Consider the following 25,284-nt stretch of genomic DNA (forward strand, 5'->3'; position numbering starts at 1 on the left):
GATTTACTCGTCGGAGTTTGCACCATTCCAATTCGACGGAGAAACCAAACAGGTCTTTATTTTTAGAAAGAAACTTTGCAATATTCTTTTCACCAAACATGTTGATGCTGTAGGGAGTGTGATATATTAATACATAATTTTATTTATAATGACTAATGTTAATCCAGTTAAAAATATCCATAGCTGTTCTCCGACAAATCCGACAACCGATCCCGCTGTTTTTAATAGAAAACTGACGAGGGAACCGATTAAACCTGGTATTGCAGCAGCACTTTTTAGGGCCAAGGTTTTTAACCATTCGCCAAATTGCTTTACAATTTCTTTCGCTTTTGTATATACTTTGGGCGGACCTGAACCTCCTGCGTTTGCTCCTCCTCCCCCTGCTCCCGCTCCTCCCCCTCCTCCTCTAGTCACAGCCAGGGCAATTGTTGATATTGTCATTCCAAGGGCAGTCAGTATTGCAGCGATTGTAATACCATTTCGTTTAAATAACTCTGTCAGCTTCAGCCTGAGTGACAATTCTGGATCGGAAATTACATCACGAAGAGACCTAGTCGTAGCCAGTCTTTCACGTGCCCCACTGATCATATCAAGTTCGTATTCAATTCGATTGTCAACTTTAGCTTCTCTTGTTATAAGTTCAGCTAGTTAGTTTTTCGGCTTTTCCTTTTCCTTGGGTGCTCGTTTCAGGATCCTTTAACTGTTTTTCAACTGCTTTTTTCTCTAGCGTTATTTTTATTTTTCATTGTTAAGCTCGCCAAGACGCATATTCGCAATCCTTAATTCATCATTAATAGCTCTATATTCTGGGTTTAGATTGTTCCATTGTTCGATTTTATTTTCAAAAGCTTGTATTTTATCTGCATTACCAGAAGCATCTTGCCGTAACTCTGTCAGTTTATCTTTGTATATACCCATGTCTTCTGGCGTCATCTTCTCAGCCGGTATTTTATCTTTTCTCACATCTTCAGAATGCAATTCACGACTCACATATTCGGGCTCTGCGCTAGAGCGACCTCCTAGTACATCTCTCATAAATTCATGTCCTCCTTTTTCTCTCATTAATGTGGTGAGCTTATAAAATCCACCTCCTCTATCTTTAGACAGCTTGAGGTTTTTATAATACAGCTTTCCATCCCTAATCTCAGATTCCGTAGCCAATACATTTAGTGCATCCGGATTAGTAATTTTATTCTCCTTTAAGAATTGATTAACCTTATATATTTTGCTTCCTACTCTAAGTTCATCCAAACGACCCACCTGCGGGCTATCGCGTGAGCCAGCCTGGAAAGGATCGGCTTCTGCAAGGGCATTATCATCATAGGAAAAAGTTGTTTCATCAGTAACATCGTCATCATCATTTAAATTTGCATCATCGAAATCCTGGAGTGGTATATCTTCTCCTCCTTCTGCCATATTGTATTTCTATATTACTACAATTATTTTTTATCCCCCCTTACATATACAGTAAAAATGCACATCTCAGTTGTTGAAAGCGTTGAACAATTGGCTGATTACATAGAAAGAACAAGTGCTGCATATCGACGAAGTTATAAATTAATGGGTCGAATTGATATGGCTCTTAATATTACTAAGGAATTCTTGTAAGCTCTGCTGTAATAGCAGCAATTCCAACAGTTCCGGTACTGTTAGCCTTAACTCCTATACCAGGTGTTGTTATTGATGTAATACAAGGGAAAACGGGTGTAGCAAAGAGACGAGAGAAATATAAACATTATTATGTTCAATATAAACAGCTGCTTACACAAATACAAGAAAAAGGTGCAACCCTTCGGAACGAGGAGGCTCCGGGGTCAGAACTTATTCAGGACATATTTCATCAGGCGCTAGAAATACAAAAACAAGAAGGATTTAGTCCGCCGCTGGAGCGATATCTACGATATTATGGATTGAATGGATATGAAAGTTAGTTCGTACCGATAGGAACTTCGTGTTCAACATCAGCTAGACTCCGCAACCGGTCGGCCGGACTGACAACACAGGTAAAAAAAAGCTCCTTTATATAGGCTAGTTTGATGACCCGGTTGACTCACACGGAATTTCCCGTACATGTATAAACATCTCAGCAGGGAATTTCCGCTTAGTTCAGGACAATGCACTGCTGCGCATGCGTGAGTTCGTATATAGGTCAGGGTTATACTTTAGTTACATGGATGGTTAATTTTTCCTTCGCTTCATGTAGATAAATGAATAAAATGGGTGGAAAATTCTTACTTCATCCCAGTTGTCCACGCTTACTCTACTACTGAAGGCCTCTTAAGTTCGTACCCAAAGTTTATGTGCATTACTGCTAAGCAGAACGAAGTAAAGCACCACTAGAAAGAGCAATAAAGGTCGCTATAAATTTGACAAATCCGGCATATGACTTGGCTCAGTATCAACGGAATCTATTCAGCATATGTGTACGCCAAGTATATTGTACGCAAAATTTAATGTCTACTACTTTTATTTCTATACAATAAATTATAGGCCTAGATATAAACATTTCCGCACGTATATACACAAATGCATGGAACTAAACATACAATTTAAACTAAATATTGAGTAAATAAAATAAATAAATAATATTAATTTTGGTGTTTTATTTATGCTGTGCATTTATTAGTTTAGTCTCTTCTGCTTTGAAATATAAACTTTAAAGCAAGCCAAATTTACCGACAGCTATTCATGCATGTGACCTAAGCTTATTTGATTTGGTTCTTCACCGTACTCTCGTTTCTCGTTTGCAATTTGATATAAAAAACACAGAGTTGTAGTTTCCACGGTCAGATGATGCCGATCTGCAAGCGAAACTACCTTTTATCAGTATATTGACGTCATTATGTTCTTATCACACTGAAAAGTTATACAGCGTACTTTGGCGAAAAGATGAGTTTCAGACATTGAAGTGAAAATGTTTACAAGTAATCTGACATAGCAACAATTAGCATGTCGGATACACGTGAATATTCTTTATAGTCCTTTAATGTTAAACATAAAAGCTAAACACGACCTCTGTAGCGATTTTAGAATCCATTATCGTGAATTCAATTCAGCACAAATGTACTGTCATTATTTAATTTATCTTACAAAGGCATTGATAATGATTAATGTTTGCAGCTACAGCAATTAAAGATTTCAATTTCTGCTCGCTCTGTCTCACTGAATAGTTTGTTAAAAGGTTATATTGTAATTACTTTCATTTAGGCATTGTGATATTGGATACTGGATCAACTGATGTCAACTGATGTGATTAGGTACATTTATGCAAGGCTGTTAATCATCGACTTTGAACCCATCGCGATAAGCTGTGCGGCGAAAAATAATAACTACAAATGCATTGAGTTTATCAGCACCGCAATTTCTCTTGACAATTACGTGACACTCGTTTGTGTATTTCTATTCCGCGTTTTTAATGTGTTAATGCAATTTGACAAAGTTAGCATAGCGAAGTGGTGGCTGACAGATTTTGATGTCCAATATACATAATATGATAGTATCGGTTGCCGCGTAACTGACGGTAGATGCGACGGAGGGGTAAGCACATAGGATCAGGATTGGGTGCTCTTTTGACGTGCTGAACGGTGTCAAACCTAGGGAAAATAGCCAATAATTGAATACTGCCTTGAATAATTCGTAATTATTGTAGCCATCAACTGGACCATCAAATCCGTAGATTACTAGGGTCAGTCCTCCCTAGGCCCAGGTCTTTTATCTACTTGTGCTAGAGTGCCTCTGATAATAAATAAAAACATATATCCCAAGAGAATTATGGCGTATCGTCCTACGAATTAGGGCGATCTCGGTATTCAGCCTTAACCTTCAACTAACCTTAAGGCGACGATGAAACAAAAGTGATATCTCTCTCCTGGGTCTGCCATGATTAAATCTTATATTTTTATATATTCCTGCAGGTGTGTGTATATCAAAAGGGTAAACATTTGTAAAGTCATGGCCATAATACAGGTAACACATCTAGGACAACAGAGAGTATAGAAACAAATCAATTTGAGTAGAATATGCTGAATACGGCATCTAAAGGATACAAACTTCAAAAAATTTCCCACATGGAAGTTTTCTGTCAACCTTTATTCGCGTGGTCATTCTCTTTTTTTGCGGTTTGGAGACGTTTTGTTACTCATTATGTGACTCGTGTCCTCTTTTCTTTTAATCCCATTGGCAAAGGAGAGCTTGAGATAGGATATCAATTTTTGTACTTTTGCTGTCCGTGGTTAGAAACATACCGGATATGACGACGGCTACGAAACTTGAAAACGAGCTTTTTCTATCAAAAAACGCTCTAAGACAGTAGAGTAAGCTTTCAAACGAAAACACAAGTCTCTATCGTAATTTCATTATGTGACTCGTGTCCTCTTTTCTTTTAATCCCATTGGCAAAGGAGAGCTTGAGATAGGATATCAATTTTTGTACTTTTGCTGTCCGTGGTTAGAAACATACCGGATATGACGACGGCTACGAAACTTGAAAACGAGCTTTTTCTATCAAAAAACGCTCTAAGACAGTAGAGTAAGCTTTCAAACGAAAACACAAGTCTCTATCGTAATTTCAAACTTAATAACAGCATATTTACAAAATTCACAACAGGGTTCTTTCATGTAGATTTGAAAAAAGCCAAGAAATCCTATGTTGTGGCCTGAGAAATAAAATCTGTGAGATGTAAATTAAACTATATTTAGGAAACAAGTTGCTACAGATGGTGCTTAGATATTAATCTTTATAATCTTCATTTTAAATTTATTCATCACATTTGACCTTACGGTGCCAAGTTACTAAAATGGAAGCAACGCCCTTCAAATTTGTGCAGTGTTTGTAACGTCACAGAAGATCAAATACATATTTTCTTTCATTGTATAAAAGGTCAGCATTTTTGGAAATAAATTAAACTTCATATTCATAAGCATTTTTAAGATGACTCTATTACTGATATAAAATCTTTGATTTTGGGGATGTTTAATAACACTGTAATTCAGATTATTATACACCTGCGTCTGTAAGCTATGGAGTTTGTCGTACAGTAACTTTCGGTATCAGACGAAGCGGAGTCCAATATAAACAGTGATGCGGAGTACAATAAGTTTAGGTGTTATTGTACGCTATTTGACCTTTGACCTCAAAAAACCTTTACGTCAACGCGGGAAAAAAGAGAGACGATTTTAAAGTTTTGACAAAAAATATACTTCCAAACATTCATTACTTCACGAAGTTAATAGTAGTCAATCCAAAACCTGTGAATTAGAGTGACATTATGTTGCCGACCTACAATTTCCGGAATTTCTACCTTGTGCACAAGTGCACTGCACTGCGCTGCGCGAGTTGAAATTTCATTCTGTGCGCTTAGACGCGCTGAACGCTTCGAAGTCTGCTCGCGATCGCTCAGTGCAGTGCGCGACCGGCATCCCCAAAACGCTTTGATTTTGGATTTTTCTCGTAAAATTTGGCTAAAAAGATATACGATAATACTTTATCGTATGCTTCGGTATTGTCCTCGTCGCTACGCGTCTCGAATAATACCTCCCCTGCACAATGTACTCGGACATAAATCCCGGTATTTTGTGAATAACCTTACATTATCAGTATTGGTATGTATTCCATGCTTACAAAACAATAACGGCTAACAGAACTTTCAAAAGGACCTGGAAACTACTTACTGTTATGAAACTTTATTACATTCTAAAAAGGTAAAATAAAATTAAAAACTTTATCTCGTGTAAAAATAAAATATGTTAATAAATGACGTGACAAAGCTAGTAACAAACAGACCTGAGACTATGAACTTTTCACGAAGGTTTCGAAATACACATGCGTACATTAATTTATTATGCAAATTATTTGTTTTACGTTAAAGCAATATCAAGCAATCAAACATTAAAAGAGTTGCGCGAGTGCGGACGAATTACTTTGCCGTTAATATGCAACTGACTGTGATAAAGAAATAAAACTTAACATCACTGAATCAATCCCCAACATCCCTTTGAAAGGCAAATATTAATGGAATCAGCTATGCATAAATATTGTTCAGATTATAGTGAATAACAATGCAGATTTATCTTTGATTTGTCCTGTTTGATAGGCACGTTAATTACCCAAAATATACTATTCCTATAGTACGCAGGCCTCAGTTTTTATTGACGATGTCAGACTTGTTTTGACATTTCATTCTGTTCACCGATGTCCCACTGACTAGTGACAGTATAATAAATGATCTGTTTTATTAAATCCATAGTATTACGTCTGGGTAGAAGTTGGCAATGGGAATTTTTTCTGCGCATGTCAGTAACTTTAATACACATATTGAAATACGTACCAGCCATCCAGAAACGCTCTACGGCCCTCCACTAGACTTGTCAGAGAGTGCTCTTCGAGCGGAAATGAGTAAACAGCGGCAGATAGTCCTGATGCGTGTTATATTTATCGTCGTTTTCGCCTTCAGGTCTCTGACAGATGGACAGTCGTATCCGTTCGCTGAGAGCGAGGTGTCGCCCCTTCCCGTGGCCAACGATGGGCGCCAACAGCGGTTCCAGGCAAAGCAAGACCGCGAGAACGCAACGTCGATGCAGATGCCAGCGCAGCGGAACATCAGCTGGACGTCACAGTTCGTTGATAGCATCCTCACTGGTTACGACAGGAGAATCCGACCGGAGTTTGATGGTGAGTAGTTAAATTAGCAAGAAAACAGTTAATTGCAAGTAAAGATTGTAGAAAATGCACGTCCCCTCGCTTGATATTTAAAGATTGTAAAATATTTAACGAAATGTGTGTGTACAAATTACATTTACCACCTCATAAAACATGTACACATATGATTGTGTAGGCCTTATTAATTTTAGTTCTGCATAGCTTCATATTGCAACATTGACAAATTCAATAACAAGGAAGAAGCAGTATTTCGTAGTCACCCCAAATGAGAAATCATAATCTGCTTTAATTTATCCACAGGTAAAATGCTCTAACACATAGCGCGACACTATTTTGTGTTTAAAATAGCTCCATCACATTTGTTTGTTTACTTGATCAAATCTATTTGCGGCCCTCTTTCGAAATTATCATGTGCTATGGCTAAACGTGTCGCCTAGCAGTTCATGAGGTGAAGTTGTGACAAACGTTGTCATCATATAGGGTGCAAGTATATATCTGCCATTGAAAATGTGTTTTTTTATCTTCAAGTGCTAGAGGAACGACAAAAGCATTAAGTTTTTTAAGGTAGAAGGCGCCTCGGGGACAGATATTTGGGTATTTTCTATATATTTTCTATTCTTTTTTGATCTACCACTTGTGGCGGCTCATTTTTAAGCTCTTGGTGTAAGAAAAACTTTTAAAGTCTTAGTTTCCTGAAAATCGAAAACGTTATTTTCCTCCATAGAGTCAATACAGGCCATTTTGAATTTCAAATATCTATACATATTAGGTAATTTGTTTCTCTAGCACCAAACTTTGCACGATGACCCAAGTTTTTATTCTGGATTTTGAAAGAGAATTGTTTACAGATTCCTTAATGAAAGTTTGAGCAAAAGTCTTTCACTTTCGAGGTGCATACTACCTTTATTGATATTATGAATATTAATTGTTTAGAGATTTTAATTATATGAAATGCTTGACCAAATGTTTCGAGTACGGAGTTAAGAGTGTCCTCAGTGTACACTGTGTAACAAATACGCAACCATTATTGTGTGCATCCTTTACATTAAAATGTAAAAGAATGACGTGATACTAAATTTCTACTGCACTAAAAGCCAGACATTGTCGTCAGAGTGTTATTTTCAGCTGTCATACAAGTCGCTGTAAATATAAAATGTAAAAACATTTTGCAAAGATGAGCTCGTAAATGCGGGGGCCGGAAAGCCTAACATTATATTGGTAGTTCTTTTAATTGAGTTCTGTGTGAAAATTATTGTGATCGAGCTTTCTTCTCATCCGCTAATACATTTTCCTTTATATTTCCTTTGTATTTGACCCTATGAGAGTTTAGTGCTCAGTGGATGGTTTTATTGCTTCTCGGTTGTGCTATTTGTGTTCATATGTTCATAGGGCAATCACTCTCCCCAAGAACGCCCTGGCTGTGTCTGGCTGCCCCCGCATGCAGTCACAGAGAGCTTGGATAGACAATTATCCGAGGATAAACATTCATTATGCTTTTAATCAGATTGAACATTAATCATCATATGATCTGTGTGATAAAGCAATCCTTTCTTAAATGTTACACAAATATAATACGTCAGTTTATTACACCAGTGTTGCGTACTTTGCTCGATGTGTAAAAATGCTGCTTGCAATTTAAGTGTGCTGTCTAAACTTTAGGCGAAAATCGACAGATCTAGATTCAGGGACGTTTTTATGCAACCACGCTGAGCAGATTACGATATTAGTAAGTGCAATTCACAGTAGCCAGGTACTGTTACGACCTTGTTTTTCTGAAAATGATTAAAAGGTCAAATCATCAAGTTGGACGAGTTCATAAATTATGAGTGCCAACAAACATTGTTAGCAAGTTCCTACATGAACCATCTGATCACCTTTTATATAACCTTTAAGTCTTCAAAAGTCTCATGTCACGATTGAGTTAAAATGAAATTTTTAAGAGTCAATTAGTTCCTCTTTTACAAAACGAAATTAACGATGTTGGGAATAGAAACTGAGAAATGAAATATGAAAACCGTGCTTTGACAAGTGATGAATATGGTCAACAGAATTATCTATATAATCTATTTCGACAAGTACATTTAATTTAATTAATGCTTTATAGTATTAGTATGTTGTTCAATTGTTGTACTATTGGCAAAAGCTGGAAGCAGCCAAGCCATTGGTCATGAGACAACGGTTTTACGCATTTGAGAAACGACGTAAAGACAGCTACACGCATACTAAGCAACGATCAGATGATCTGATTGTCGATGAAGAACATGGCGTGTTTTCTGCCCTAGAAAGCTCATCGTTTGGGCCAATTACATGTATCCCGATTAACTCATTTTCAGATATGAGAAACAAAATTTTCTTCAAAACATCTGCAACAGATCTGTAAAGGCCAGTAGCTGTTACGTTTGATGGTATTTTCCTTCTGTTTGTTGTTATTTTTTGTTTTGTTGTTGTTGTTGTTGTTGTGTTGTTGCATTTAATGTCAACTCAAAACTAGTGGAGATGCACTTACCAAACAAAACCTGGGTGTTTTTTGAAGGAAAATAATCATTTCAAAACTTCCTGCGGTGTTTTGAGAATCTTCAATTGTTAAATATTACACAAGGGTTTTGCGAATAAAAGACACGGCGATAGCTGAGCCTGAGAGCATTTCAATAGCGCAGCCTTCCTATTTTTTGTGACTCTTTCTAAATATAGAAACGTTGACCGTACAAATCGGCGCTGCGCAGGCCATGAAACAAGATTTCGTTAATAGGGCATAGGGGTAAATTTATTTTTACGAGATGATGTGTCATCTGTCTGCTTTATACAGTGTAGCCAGTTACATAATAATGTCCAAGTGTTCCATTTTGTTCATGATTTACAAATGTAAAACAGTGACCCTGAACCATTCCTTCCAACTGATCAGTTTTAACTCAAAGCTTTTCGAAGACTAAATACCACCTTTATCAAGTAAATTTTCGGAATCAGTTTAAGCAAATCTTCATTTTATCGCAGTGTATATGGTTAGCGAGGCTGTAACGCACAGCGAGACATACACAATTGAACAATAACGGTTAATTAAACTTAGGACATTCAAGAAGTGAAACATTTCATCATCGTCAGAGTTATATATACATGCGCCAAGCGGCCAGTCCATAGTCCAATCGATGTGTCTTGTATCGACATGACACAAATTGACTAGCACACCATTAGCTCGATGAATTGTGCATATTTCTGATATAATAAAAATTTTGACAAGCTTTTCAATAAATCGTGTTCTAGTAATTATTTGAAAAACCTCTTATCGAATATAACGTCTAAATGTCAAAACTCGAAGCTCAGCGACCGTCACACCCAAATACACTGATTATGTTCTTTCGCGGATGGCCATACATGGTGAATTTACACTCTGTATGAATGGCATTAAAGGAAAGTCAGCCTCGTGTAAGCAAGTTAGATGGCCGACACCAGTGAGTACTTTAGGTAAATATTTAGGTGTGGTCTTTAATATTACACGAAGAGACAAACAAAGGTCGTGGAATTGATTATGGGACGGATGGTGTTCAAGAAGAAGAAAAAGAAGAAGACGAAGAAAATGATGATGATAATGATGATTGTTGTCGTTGTTGTTGTTATTATTATTATTATTATTATTATTATTATTATTATTGTTGTTGTTGTTGTTGTTGTTGTTGTTGTTGTTGTTGTTGTTGTTGTTGTGCTGATGGTGATGGTAATGGTGACTTTTGTAACGATTATAGTGGCTGTCACTTGCGATGCTGGAAATCGCGGAGGAGGAGGAAGAGAATGGGGGCTTATTTGGTAATATGTTGAGGGGAAGAAATGTAAAGTGGACATTTCGAAGTTGAGGATAAGTTTTGAGAACATTAAAGTTGTGATAATAAAAAAATTCGCCGTCCTGTTAAATAATGTTGTTAATCCACTGGATAGCCTGTCACTTTGTTTATTATTGCATTTATTACACAAATAATACGTATATCGAAACATGACTTTGTTTTACGAGCTTGTGGACGAACCTTAATACTACGACAAAGCGTTTTTAATTGTGATTGATGTGCACATTTTACACATGTAATGGAGTGATATTTGTTGAAACTGACTAAAGTAATATCGAGAAATGTCTGTTGATGCAAAACGCACTGCCATTCGTGTATGTGAGTACGTGAACAAAATGACGTCAAAATCATAATCGAATCATCGAAGCTCCACTTTAAAGAAAGTGTTGGTCGAAGTAAGCGTTAGATTGTCAACGTTTAGTAGAATTTAATGCAGCTATATTTTACCTTGATTACTAGTCACTCGATACGTTTCTCACTTGATCCCTCTCTAGGTGGCATCTGTACAGTGCACCCTACAACGCATACACACACCAGAAAATGTCATTGCATATCGTCTGGAACACAAACATGTCGAATGACGAGAGGAAAAAACTTTAAATCAAGATAATTTTACGCATTTGGAAAAACTCCGCAATACTTCAGCTGATCAGAAGTCTTTTGTAGGAAAACATGAATTCGGGTACATTTTGAAAGTTTTCTCATTTCAATCAATCCTCTTTGGGTTTGGCATCATTGATCCCCACTGATTCCAATTTCAAACAAAAATCAGCAACAGGACCATATTCATGCGTTTTTGACAACAAAATCCGATTTATGTTAATCTTGATATTCACGTTATTTGCCATTACTTCAGATGCATATTCATCAAAAAATATATCTATCACAGTTCAAGATTTTTCTTCGGCGATTTCAATAGTCTCTTAAATTACACCCGTGGCCACTTTAGTGTTGATTAAGCCTATCTGGTACAAGCAGAAATTCTGTTTGTATAAACGAAACAAAGTGGTGATCGGTGTAATAAATGTAAGGTTCACTATCGGCACCCCACTGTTAGGATTGAGATAACGTTCTACTAAAATGTCTCGCCTGCCCAATTCAAATCGATCACAACACTGCACTTAGACCTGCTGTAAGTCTGCACTCCGACAATGAACATCACTAACAACGGTCGCGAATATCATAGGGGCAAATCCTTCAGTGAGGACGTAGCAAGCTTGATTGTTCAAAATATAAGAGATTGTGGTGGCAATCCGGCACCTAGCGAGGTACCATGAGGAGCTTACAAAGAAACAACCAAGCGTTTTAAGATAAGCGTGGAGGGAGCCAGAAAAGTTTGGAAGAGATGTATATGTATCAGGACAAGTCCCTTCAACCGGGATGAGAAAAGTGTTGTTCATGGTTACACACATGAGAATACATGTACATGTGTACACATGTAAAACGCTACCCCGACTGTACTTTACTCTTACCTTTTCTCTCGTACCAAGTGGAATTGGAGTTTTATTCACGGTTTTTAGGAAAGAAACATGGCTTAGTGCAAGTGAATATTTATTTCGAAAGTGTTGCATTCAAGACAGGCGATGTCTGTAATTTAATCGCTAACATTTTCAAAGTGGCATTTTCTCAATTCCCGCGTCTGAACAAAGTCTGAACACGACATTTGTGATACACGCTATAGTATCGTTGGTATTCATTCACTGCAATATTGAAATCGACACAAAATGTGTGATGTTCTCTAACACTGACTTCATTTGAAACACATGAATTTTAGCAGATACTGAGTACTTATAGGGCAAATGCTGTGGTCAACATCATTTGTATAAAGTATATTTTACTATCACTCCCTAATTTCAGGCTAATCGGCGTGTCCATGGGGTACTGATAGTAGGATCATTATCACCACTGATACAGAGTAAAGTAACCGTTTTATCGCCCTTCTGCAGACAGAATTTCTGCTTGTACCAGACAGGCTTGATCAACACTAAAGTGGCCACGGGTGTACCATTTACTTCCCGTGAATGTACGATTCATGAATAACAATCACTTTTATTGGTCAAGTCTTAACATAGCTCCATATTGTAAAATGACTATCTTGACAAGTTAATCAGTAAACAAAAGATTGATTTCACCAGACTTCGTAATCGAAGGAGAGTAGATTTCAGCGACATACATTTCACCAGACTTCGTAACCACTGTTTACAAACCAGCAAAACGAATCATACCCCGAATGCTATCGTCTTGTCTAGTTCTGAGTTGAACTAAAATGCAATTTGCTGATCATGAAAATTTCGTTTCTCTTCTTCCTAAAGATCAAATATTGACCATCGTTGCAGAAAACAAATTAAAAATAATTGCATTATTGGAGACTCCTTTGTAGTAATTTGTCCAGGGACGCCAAATTCCAGGGACATTACAAATTCTTTAAATTAGAAAAATAAATATCCAGTCTTCTGTTATTATAGAAGAAGCAGAGGAATTTCTGGTCCATAGCCCTTCTGCAGAGATATCCCTTCTGCAGAGATAATAGAGTGTATTTCCCTTGTTGTGAGACTTTGTCTTTATCACGTACTTTTTGAGACACAAGAACTTCAGTTATTTCATAATTATCTTATACTTATGGCAAAATGCATTATTTATGCAATGAAACTGAATAATGAGAAATCACTATCTGCTCTGTATTTGCTATAAGGTGAAAACCGCCTAGAATACGAGAATCGCTCTTGAAAACGACAACTTAAAGAAACATTTGATGTAAACCTATGAAAATATTACCAACGGCAATGATAATTGGCCACAGTACCAATTCACCTTTTCGACAAGCATTTCAACCATTATTTATTGTTGCCTAACATCTAAACGTACAAAGAAATTCGCAATAATAGATACGAAAACCAAGTTACGATGACAATTCCTATGTCATCAGTATACGGGTTGAAGCCTTTGCGATGAGTCATAAAAAGTCTAGGTTGTTCTGTCAACTTCAATTGTCAGCATTAGTTTTCGCATGGGGAAAGCTTGAAGATGCACATGTATACTTTGAGAGAATATTAAGCCATTTCAGCCGACATAAGATGAGGCCCAGCACACCGACTGTGATTTCTAAGTGTGTTGCAAAGGAATAGGCAGTGCAATTCGACAAGGCGTTTCCGGCAACATAATTTCACAGGACCGAAGGAGAGTAGATTTCAGCGACATAGAAGTAGTTTTCTTGGCACAAATTATGTACAATATTCACTGAACATGTCCTTACAGGCGTTATTCATATCCTTCTTGCTGAAATTCTCAAGACGATTCTTAAAATTCGCAACATAAACAACAAAGCAATATCATTCTACATACATGATCTCGTTATTTGCAAAATACGTTTGTTAATACCATAACGGTAATAAAGGTGTGGTGCGCAGTGTACTTGTGTGTTCGTTGATAATGGGGCCCGATAAAACTATCGTAGATGAAACAAATTGTCAAAGTTTATTATTTGAAGTGTTCAGTCGTGCTCGTTTAATGTAAGGATTTTCCGTAAATTTAAACGACTTTTCATTAAAAAAACTATAATTAATAAAAAGGAAAATCTTGCACGATTTTGTTGGCGATAGACGATACGAAGTGAACAATTCAGCTTTTGCATTAAACAGTGTATATTTATATAAACAGTGAACCTTCACTCATTGGCTTCATTCTCTTGAAATCTATTAACGCTACAAACATTGCCCACTATATGCATGTTTCGTAATGTTTATTGCAAGATTAGCCCTCGTAATGAAATATTTATCGGTCCATTCTGTATTTTTATGGACTGATTTGATCTAAACCCCTCTTTTTCATGATTGTTTAAATATTCAAGTGAAATATCGGAATGCATTACTTTTCTCCAGTCGTATTTGAGACTTGCCTCTCAAATTCCGAAGGAAGGTGTGTACTTTTCACACGGAAATATCCGAGTCCTTTGAATGTACACAACTGCGTTTATATGGTATGAATTTTTTATCTGCACCATCGTAGCAAAATGTTTCTCCTTCACGTAAGAGAAGTATTTTTCATTCGTAGTTTGAAATTCAGCTGACATAAAGTTCCGCTGAGAAAGTTGAAACTTTATCGATATCATTTGCTTGCAAGTATAATGTCAATTTAAGAGTGCCGTCAGTATAGGGAATGTTAAATGTTCTTTAAATCCCGTTGTATGTTTTACTTGAAATCCAAAGTTTTGGGTATTAAAGTTAATCTGGTTGGGAAATAAATCTGTGAGTGATCTTGGTGCAAAGCAGGGCGATTCATACTGTATCGTAACCATGAGTCTCCATTCTCATTTATCTGAGGCGATATAGTGAATAATTTACGCACCGAAGACATCTTCATGACGAGGATGAATGACTTGAGCGTATTGCCATCGAGATTACGGTCGTATTTCTTAATCAATAACATAACAGGAGCCCCTCGAAGTTCATTCGACCTGGAGGTAACTCTCTCTATAAGCCTTGACGAATAAAAACATCAAACAAAGTAAACCAAGTGTAGATTTATGATCGCAGAATTGTGTTTATCTATATGTGAAGAAAAAATATTTTGCTCGCCTTAATGTTTGAGCAATTGTCGGAGGAAAGGTAATAAAATGCAATGAAGTAAATAAAAATTCGAGTAAAGTTGTGCAAATATCCATTATGACATTAATGACAATATAGCATCTTTTTTCCAGAGGTCTGCTAAAGGACTCGGCAAAGACTGGGGGCCTGTATTACATGTGCAATTCTATTTGTACTGCGGAATTGCGTAGTATGACGCATTTTGTAACAACTTACGCAAAATGTAATAAGGATATCAGCATTTTGTTATAAAATGGTGTACACATTTTGTAATAAGGGTATCAGCATTTTGTAAATAAAATATTGTTTACTTGATTTGTAATAAAGGTATAAGCGTTCTGTAATAGAAAGCGTTTTTTAACAGTAGTTAACGCATTTTGTAATAAATTAAAAATGTCCGCTGATATTGTAGGCATTTTAAAATGCTTTGTGGGTTCTGGAAACGTAAAAAGTAATAGCATTCATAGTGTCGAGATTATATCTCACTATACATGTTCTAGATTATGATAATAACGCTGCATAAGGGGGTCTGAGTTTAACTTATTCCCAGTATCAGTCCTAAAATAATGAGTGACGTTTGTAATGGTAGGTGAAAGTAATCTTCCATTGGCATTTACTTGTAATTGTTGGTGAAAGTAATCGTTCATTGCCGTTAGTTTGCATATTTCAAGAGTCAACTCAAATTTCGACATTGTTACGAACATTTCAGAATAAGTGATCACGTACATCTACCAAATCAACCTCAGCGGGCGATGTTCGGACAAATACTAAGTCGGTTTAACTTTTTGTCAAACCAAATGTCCGACAGCTGAAACTACATTAAGGCAGCGATGCTCTTTCCCTGAAGCATTCTTTGTAACCTAGTATGTTGATTGACGGGAACTTGAAATTTACCATGTACTAGTTGGTACGAAAGATAGGTGCAAAATCGACCGCTCTTTCCTGATTAATCGATTTCAAATGTGCTTAACAGTATTTACATAAGGTACCTCTTCTCATTTTAAATTAGTGTTTGCAGGTAACTCTTGCTACCTTCTAAAATGATTGACGATAACAATCGCGAAGTAATTATTTTATGCTAGTAATATCCAACGAAAAATCAAAAGTGGTATTGATATATGTGCAACTCATGCACATTTCCTCTGTCATTAGACAATTATGGATAAACGGTAGAGCTAATGTGCATCACTGGAAGTGAAACTTCAGATATCACAGGGTGAACACCAAAAAAAGCACTGGTAAAATGCACCAATGTATGGCCATTGACATTTCAAATGGCTGATATCGATAAAACTCATCAGATAAAATAACATCTAATTATCTGTCATTTACCAAGGTTTTGCAAAGGTCACGTCCCTTGCGGGGACATCTGTAATATAATATCTCTTAAGAATGATTGCATCTGTCCTAAACGGACACTATTTCCGATATCGTCGATGTCTCACGTACGTAAGTTATCTCGTTTCACCAGGATATGCCTCGCTGTTAGCTATCACAGTGGGATTACTTTCCTTCCTGTGTTGATAAATTGTTAGATTCAATTTAGATGTGCCATTGTACTATGGTTGTTTGACAGGTTATTAAAACTGTAAAGTGAATAACATTTCTTTCATGAAACACAATTATCATAAATCCTTATGTGTCCGCTTTCAATAATGACCATTGGCAATAGATTTACCCTATATATATATATATATATATATATATATATATATATATATATATATATATATATATATATATATATATATATATATTATATATATATATATATATATATAATATAATACACATTTATGAATATACAAAATTACTTATCTATATAATGTATTCATATATACATGTATATTACATATGTATTTACATAATATATGTTATGTTTATTCATTTTTTATTTATTTATTTATTTATTAAGTAGAGATTTATTTATTATTTATAATTGTTTATATATAACTTTCTATTTATATAAAAAGTCCTTGCACACTTCATGTAAGGAGCGTTTCGCAGAGACAGTGTAACAGTAAGAAATTACTGGGTTTTGAATATGATTTTCAACACTTTTTATAATCTTTCACTTATTGTGTATAATGTTACATATATTGATAGGCGATGCAGTAACAGTAAACGTAGACTTGTTCATTAGCCGCATCGATAACATCGCCGAAGTCACAATGGTAAGTGCATAGGAGTCTTCAGCCTTTTCATTGCCGTACTTATATGAACATGTTATCTAAAAATGATGATATCATTATTCAAAGGTTCAAATCAGTCTGTAAACAAAGATTTGGCCAATATGTATTTTTAATTTAATCATTTCTTTTGGCATAATAGGTAAATATTATTCTCATTTTTTGCATTTTCCGAATTTTTATTTCCACTTACATCTTTTAATATCTATGCTCATCATTACACATAAAAGATGATGATTATCTGTAATTCACAGTTGTGTATGACTAATAAGCGTATAAAACTAACATGTGGTATTAATCCAGTATAGAGTCTGGACCAGAAATATCTTGCCAATAATTGTGTCAGGTCCATTTAGTCTACTATAGTTGTACGCGTTTCAATGTGCCATATGGATTATTAGTAAGTGGTTGACGCAAGAACTCGATCAAACAATAAACAAAAAATACTATGGAAAGATACTGGTATTTCCCTTTATTCGTCTAAAACGTTTCGAAAATTACAGGATCAATCAAAAGATAACGTTTTATATTTCAATTTCGCGGCATTCAATACTATAAAACGTTTAATGCACTGTGCCATTTATCTTATATTCGAAATACCAGAGTTCAGTTGATGCGAAAGAAAGGAGTGAAGTGAGGTACGATTCAGAAAAAAATATTGCACTGAGTGTCTGTTTGTTAACCTTAGATCAGGACCCACATAACACGATACATGTTAGCAAATTCCTCAATACGTTGTCCTGGTATTGTACATAATGCTGTCATCAGGAAGGGGCTGACACCCGACAGATCAACACAAATGCCCATTTACATTAAAATACTTTCACTTTCCCGCAAGATTTCAGATTTTTTTGACATAATTGCTTTCTTTGTTTTCTTTCGAGGACTTCGACTGCACAATGTTCCTTCGCCAGCAGTGGAACGATCCTAGACTCAGATACAACCAGAGCATCACACATATACCTCCCTCGGGCTACCTCCTCAACAGGATCTGGCTACCTGACTTGTTCTTCTTCAACGAAAAGAGATCATATTTTCACGATATTACAACTGATAACGTCTTAGTCAGGTTCTCTGGTAACGGCGACGTACTCTACAGCATGAGGTGACATTATTTCAATTTTCTCCGTTATTTCTTTGAACGCGACACTGTGGTCTATACAAATATTATAGAAACTAGTATACAACCAATTGCTTGACTCTGACGGCTTTACGCACGATAATCATCGCATATCATTTGACTTCTTCACTAATTGAATCAATACCACCGTAATGTCTTTATGTGGTGTTTAGGAGGTTGCGTGTGTGTGTGAAGGGGGGAGGGGTGTTGAAGGCAAGGTAATAAACAACCGATGGCGAGAATTAATAGCATTAGCTTTGACAAGGATGATTTGAATTGTTACATTGCGAAGTAAAGCACGCCAATGTAAAATAGGTACTTATCACATGTCTCAAGTATCGACGGTGGTACGCTCCATATGATTCAACGTTAACTTATTAAAGACGTAGCGGGCCGCATAGTGATCATTCGACTGAAAGTGAACCGGAACTTTTTTAACTTGACAACTGCCCTCGAAGCAGGAGAAAATTTGCCATCCTTACGTAGGGAAAATGGCCTCGGGAACGTTAATCGGACAAGTATTATCCTAAAACCGATTTAATACTTATCTGGCTAACAGTAATTTATCACACAAAAAAAAACATTTTTCCATATACAATATTAATGAATCTGTAAGAGCATGAACTGTGCGAGGCATGCACATACACCTATTCTCGCTCCCCTTTTATTGTGTCGCACATCTTATTTTGTGTGTTCAAAGAGCGAAGAGTTCATTATGCATATTCTCTTCAAGGATACAAAGGTTGCACTGTGGAATGTTTCACGTAATAATGTCATGTTTTCTGGATACTTCTCTCGTGTTGCTTACATCTTTTTGTTTTGGGAAAAACACGAAATGTATCGCAGATGAGATAATCCTCAGATCAGTAATATTCACATCAGAAAATGAGAAACCCTTCCCAACATCAGTGTCATGGTCCGAAAAGTGACTCACACTAATTGTTAACTAACATTTGGATTTTAAGCTGCAGTACATGCACGATGGCACTGTAAGATTGACAAAGAAAAGGTCAGGGTTAATAGCCTCGCTGTTCGCGTTAAAATGTGATCCCGACTGTCACTCTAATGATTGTAGCGAACACCTTTCCAGAAAAATAGTAATATCTTACTTTGAATTAGCTTTGATCAATGCTGAGGAATATTTCATCTCGGAGGTAGCATTCTCGAATAAAATTTGTCGCGCATTTTTGATCCTTCACAAAAGTTTATTTAAGCTAATAGATATTTTCAAATTTTCAAATTCACCTTGTGTTAATCCTAAAACTTAAGGTTGAGCTATATCATGTTTATCTACAATGAGTTTAGTCTGTCAATATTGATATAATGTTCACTTCACAAGGTTTACAAAGTCGTAAGGATTCAAACTACATATACTTTCAATTTGTAAAATTTTGACCTTATAACTCTACTAGAGTACGTAATTAAGTATAGGGAAATGGCTAAAATGTCCCTAAAATAGACGATCTGTACATCCTTTTATGATTCGAGGCCCCCAATTTTGTTATAATTGTAGTTTCCAAACGGCTTTCTAGGTGCCAATAGTCTGAGAATGCAAACCCTAGCCCGCATAGATGACTTTCACACTATCCCTTATTGATATGCGTAAAGCGTATTGCCGGGAAAGTTACAAGATTCAAGTTCCTCATTTTGCATGTAACATATCAGTTAGTATCAATTTTGCGTGTTTTACATGTAGCCCATACTAGTTAGTATCGACTAGAACATCTTCATGGGAGATTTAAACAAATAATGTTGGCCTGATAAAGAAGAACTTGATTTATTTACCATCCCAACAGGATTAAAAAGCCGCATTTTGACATACAAAGTTGATACTTTTGGGAGATTCAGGTCGATTCTATTAAGATTCCTTCCCCTCCCCAGCGAGGGAAATGTAAAAACTAATCCCCTGATTCCACCATACGTTCAATACAGGGTAATTATTGCATGTTCCACGACGACCATAATCCCTCGGAAAAATGTGTACATACATACTAATTACTGTATTTTCTGTAACATTCTTGCAGAGTATCAGTCAAGGTGTCATGTACCATGGACTTTACTCGATTCCCCATGGACAGACAATACTGTGGTATGCAATTGGAGTCATGTAAGTGCAATATTCTTTATTTCTTTAAGTGATGATAATTATAACATCAGCAAAATTAGGTCCTATTTCAATTTCTAGTCATGTCAATATTGGTATTATTGTGTTGTTGACAAACATGACGAAACAGACAATAAATTGATAGGAAATGCAATTAAAGCTGCAAGCAGCGTTACCAGGGCCCAAGCTTTATGGTAATTTGCAACAAAATCGATTTTAGTCCAGTTTGTAAACTGAGAATGTCTGATCCTTACTGCTCCATGTATAACAACACAAGTTGTCCAGATCTGTTAGTCTACTTAAAATTAGGTATGTACATACTTAATGAGGTGTACTTCTTCTGTAAGTGATTACCATGAGTAGGTACCTTATGTGTATTAGTGTGTCCCTAAATGGTCATCATCAAATAAAAAAGCAGAACTGTAGCCCTAATAGTTGTCAAGATGAGCAAAAGTAGGTCAAAGGTCATCTCACATTTTGGAGGATAAAAATTGTCTCATACAGATCATCATCCAATAAAACCCCGATCTCTAGCCCTTATAGTTGCTGAGAGATAATGAAGTAGGTCAAAGGTCATCCGAGGTCAACCAAACATTTTGGAAAACAGTTTTGTTGCATAACGGTCATTCCGCAAAAGAAACAAACTCCTGACCTTTGTAGTTATTGTGATGCATGGACATACATGTAGGTCAAAGGTCATCCATCATTTTGGAAAAAACTTTTGCACCTATACTGATCAATAACCGAAAAAGCCCCAAAACTTCTAGGCCTTGTAGTCACTGAGTTACGTGGAAGAATGTCACAGATCTCCAAGGTCATCTAAAAATTTGGGGAAGAAATTGCGGTGCCATACTTGTCCATTTTGTTTGTTGGCTCTGATGACGAAGATTTTGTAATATCATTTCGTGGTTATGAGTGTTTCATGAATGGCAATATGGCTGCCATAGCGTGTGACCGATTTGAACGCCTTTGCCACAGTTGATACCACTGCCACTGATAATGATCGGAGCAAAATTCCAATTCAAATGGTTTATTGGTTCCGGAGAAGAAGATTTTTATAGATATAACTGAACTTTTTTCCAAACTTCTATATTGCGGCCAAGATCACGTGACTGTTCGCAATTTGATTTCAAAATTTTAGTAAACCCAGTGGAAGCATTCTACACAAGAAATTTGAAGTGGTTTTGCCCTGTATATGAGAATATGCCATTTTGCGATTTTTCTCAAAATCCAATATGGCCACCTAGGTCATGTGATCAACTGAAGTCAAAGTGTACCATACACTAGTACTCGCTACCTTCGAACAAGGTGTGACGTTTCAAAACTTATCATGGAGATAAAATTGCGTCCAAATCCCTAAAATTCCGTTTGGAATATTCCAAGTCATATCCATGCGCCCTAGACCATGGAGCAAATTTAGAATAATACAAACAAAATATTGACACTACTCTTTGAATGACATGTTCCTCAATATAGCTCGAAAACAATTATATGCCTTCTTGGGAATGTGTCTTCGTCAGCCCTTCACATAAATGCTTGCTGATCGAAATTACCGTCCTTGACCAATTAGGCAGCCGCAAAATGAAAATCACACGCTGTATCAGATCGAAGAAATATAATTATCAATTACGCTTGTCTAGTTTACCGCCACCTTCATCGATAGAGTAATTTACACAAACGTCTATTCAATGTCTAAAATTTATCGTTATTCAATTTTTTTCGGCCGCGGTACACGTGTTCTGTCTTAGAAAGAACCGAGAGTGAATTGAAAGTTCATAGTAACAGAGCAAGCTGAAACGAAACAGCAGTAAATGGAACCTGTTGCAGATAATCAAACGATCAAAATACACCGACAACTTGAACAAAAATTATTTTCTTCACTTTGCGTTGATCATGTTATGCCCTGCTGCACTTATCAACGAAGAAATGGGAATGAGATCACGGCCATTGTGGAAAGACATAATGGGAGTACAAAATATATCTCGTTTTGTCAAATATGCCTTTTCTGTCATAACTTATGTATATGATGTATCAAAAATTGCCGAAACAATCCCGCTGAAACGGTGAAACGGTTGATGCAAAAATTTTTAAAATCTAAGCAACAGCGAAAACAGTGATGGTGCTATGGCTTGTTGCAATAATTTGTGTAAGGGCTATAGTGATGTTAAATCGTTAGGAAGCTTACTTCTCTTTTACTGAGAAATTGAAATATCTTGACTGATCAAGTTCACCTGGTACCTCCCTACTAAGTAAACTCAGTTACTTGCTCTTTCGCTTGCTTTCCTTCTTACATTATTTACTCATTCATTCACTCACTCATTCACTCACTACTCGCTTGCTTGCTCGCTTACTTACTTACTTACTCGCTTACTTGCTTACTTACTTACTTACTTACTTACTTACTGAGTTTATTTATCTTGTTTGCTTATCTCTCTCAGATGGTTACACAACGAATGAATTAATGTTTTTCTGGAAAGCGGTTGACGCCCTCCAGCTGCCAGAACACACCAAAAAGCTGCAACAGTATTACGTCGCGGACACGAAGCTTATTCGCTGCGATAAACTTTATTACACAGGTAATGCATCACTTCTAGAAAATGTCTGTGATAGCTGTTGTAATTTCAAGGGACGACACTCTTGATTTGTTTCTATATTAATCATGGCATCTTAAGGAGAGTTTGTTTGTGTGAACTCACGCGCATCGTACTCATGCTTTGGTGATTTTTTACGCGTGATTATGCTTAGTCTTTACCTATACCACTTTATCATGTTGTCGTGAGACGGTATTGAACATCAGACGAGAGATGTCATCTGTTAGGGGCGGGAAAACTATTGTTTTCATGGTGATGTATAGTTTAGTGACTTAGATAAGTAGCTAAGTGATGCACCGATCACGAAATAGCCATTTTACTTACTCAAGATTTAAATAAGCAAATTCATCTCAGAAAGTGCGGCGTATTCAGTACAAGTACCCTTGAAGTACATTCGCTTTCTCATTGTATGTAAAGTGACTGCAACATTGTGATAAGGTGTGAATAAAAAACACAAGTACCTAAAACTTTTGAGTAAGTCTCTTTCGTTCAATTTTTTCTAATCCATTTGCCCTGGACATCGTTCGCTTCATTTCCGTTTCTTTGTATGCGCCACAAGCTATAATTTTCTCCTTCAAAGGTTTACCACCAAACTCATTTCACTTTATAGTAGCCGCATTGCATTTTATATTACCTGTCGATGTTGTGTCTTACCTTTTGTCGAAGATTTTTGCTCTTCCGCAGTCGAGAAATGATCTGCCGCGTACTACGTGATATGTAACATCATATCAGAGCGCCTGAAAATTTGTTTTTTTGTTTAGTGACCGACCGGCAGATAGTCGGAAGGGTTTTGGATTCAAAGTGATAGCAGTACCACAAATATCACGAAACGACATTTCGCAGCCTAGCTGCTTCGGTGACGAAAGCAAACTGTTCGCGTAAATAGAAAGAAAAGAGGCGTTGAACTCTTGGAAAAAGTACATGCCAAGTCTTCAAGAAAGCATTTGAAATCTTGATAAACGAAAGCTGTTGCACGTAGTCATGCTGACCACCGTCTCACATGATCTAATGATCACTATTTATTTGTTTCAGGCAATTTTTCTTGCATAGAGGTGGACTTCATATTTACCAGACTCCTGGGATATTACTGGATAAGCTATTTCATTCCAAGTTTACTCCTGGTCATACTGTCATGGGTGTCGTTCTGGATTAACCCGCACGCCTCTCCTGCACGGGTCGCCCTTGGAGTCACTATAGTGTTGACTGTGACAACACAAGCTATCAGCGTCCATTCTATTCTTCCAAAGGTCTCCTACATAACGGTAAGTACAGAACAAAGAAAGATGTTTGTTATCCATCCCTTTAACTTTTTTGCTTTTTTATTTTTGGTTGTTTTTGTTTTTGTTTTTTTGCTGCAAACGCCTATGTGCAGCAAATTCGACATTATCGGGGAGGTTAGCTGTCAATTCCATCGAAAGGAATTTCGAAGAATCAAAAAGGTTGTACCCAGATGAAGTGGTTTTCAAGCTTTCATTGACCATCATTAAGCAAAGGAGTGCACATTATAATCGTGCTTGAGCAAGCCTTACGGGCCCTTATCCCGTAGTGCTGTGCATTTTAGTACTTGTGTCATACATGACGATGTTGACGATCGAACCATTGCTAAAACCAGATAGTTCATCCTGTGTTTTGAACTCAACTTTGTGATTAATTTGTAAGTTGACCATGTGGATTAGCTTGCTCTATTGGAATAAAATTTAAGCCCTGGCTTAATTTCATTCATCAAAAATAAATGCAAGTCATCGTCAAGAAGCATGATTTGACAGCCGAACATTTGACTACTTATGATCAGTCGGCACAGAACTATGTTTTTTTCTTAGTTTTGTAAGTTTTGTGGCTGTCATTGTACCTGATTGAAAGCTCGATGTTAACCTCCATGCAATAGATATTAATTTTTGTTTATCAGAGAATCCTAAACGTGTCTCCACTGGTTGTCTGAAATACATTTAATGTTCACAAGGTCTAATGACTTGTCATGATGTCAAAATCGTATTACAATGGCTGGATCCAAAGTTAATTAAAATGTTACTTTCAAGGTAAGGGGACACAGAAAATCGCTAGGCCAAAGCCAAGGAGAGTGAGATATTGCTTACTTAGAACAAGCAATTTCCTGCTTTTCTCGTTCTCAGCCCCATTTAAGAGCCACTCATTTGATTAAATTCGTCGCTCTAGTTCTGTATTTTTACGCCCAAGGAAGCCTTGCAAAC

General features: G+C 36.6%; 1 protein-coding gene across 2 annotated transcripts in view; it reads left to right on the forward strand.

Annotated features, from left to right (window-relative positions):
* LOC139121764 (glycine receptor subunit alpha-1-like) overlaps positions 1 to 25,284 on the forward strand; it is a 98,385-nt gene that overhangs the window by 65,303 nt on the left and 7,798 nt on the right. The window contains exons 2-7 of one of the 2 annotated variants that reach the window (XM_070686903.1): positions 6,452 to 6,669; positions 17,180 to 17,247; positions 18,147 to 18,367; positions 20,407 to 20,489; positions 22,925 to 23,062; positions 24,110 to 24,339. In XM_070686903.1, the coding sequence (XP_070543004.1) occupies positions 6,452 to 6,669; positions 17,180 to 17,247; positions 18,147 to 18,367; positions 20,407 to 20,489; positions 22,925 to 23,062; positions 24,110 to 24,339 (958 nt within the window). The remainder of the gene's footprint in view (positions 1 to 6,451; positions 6,670 to 17,179; positions 17,248 to 18,146; positions 18,368 to 20,406; positions 20,490 to 22,924; positions 23,063 to 24,109; positions 24,340 to 25,284) is intronic. The other variant, XM_070686904.1, reaches the window with a different exon arrangement.

Source organism: Ptychodera flava, chromosome 21, assembly GCF_041260155.1.
Source record: "Ptychodera flava strain L36383 chromosome 21, AS_Pfla_20210202, whole genome shotgun sequence".
Taxonomy (NCBI): Eukaryota; Metazoa; Hemichordata; class Enteropneusta; family Ptychoderidae; genus Ptychodera; species Ptychodera flava.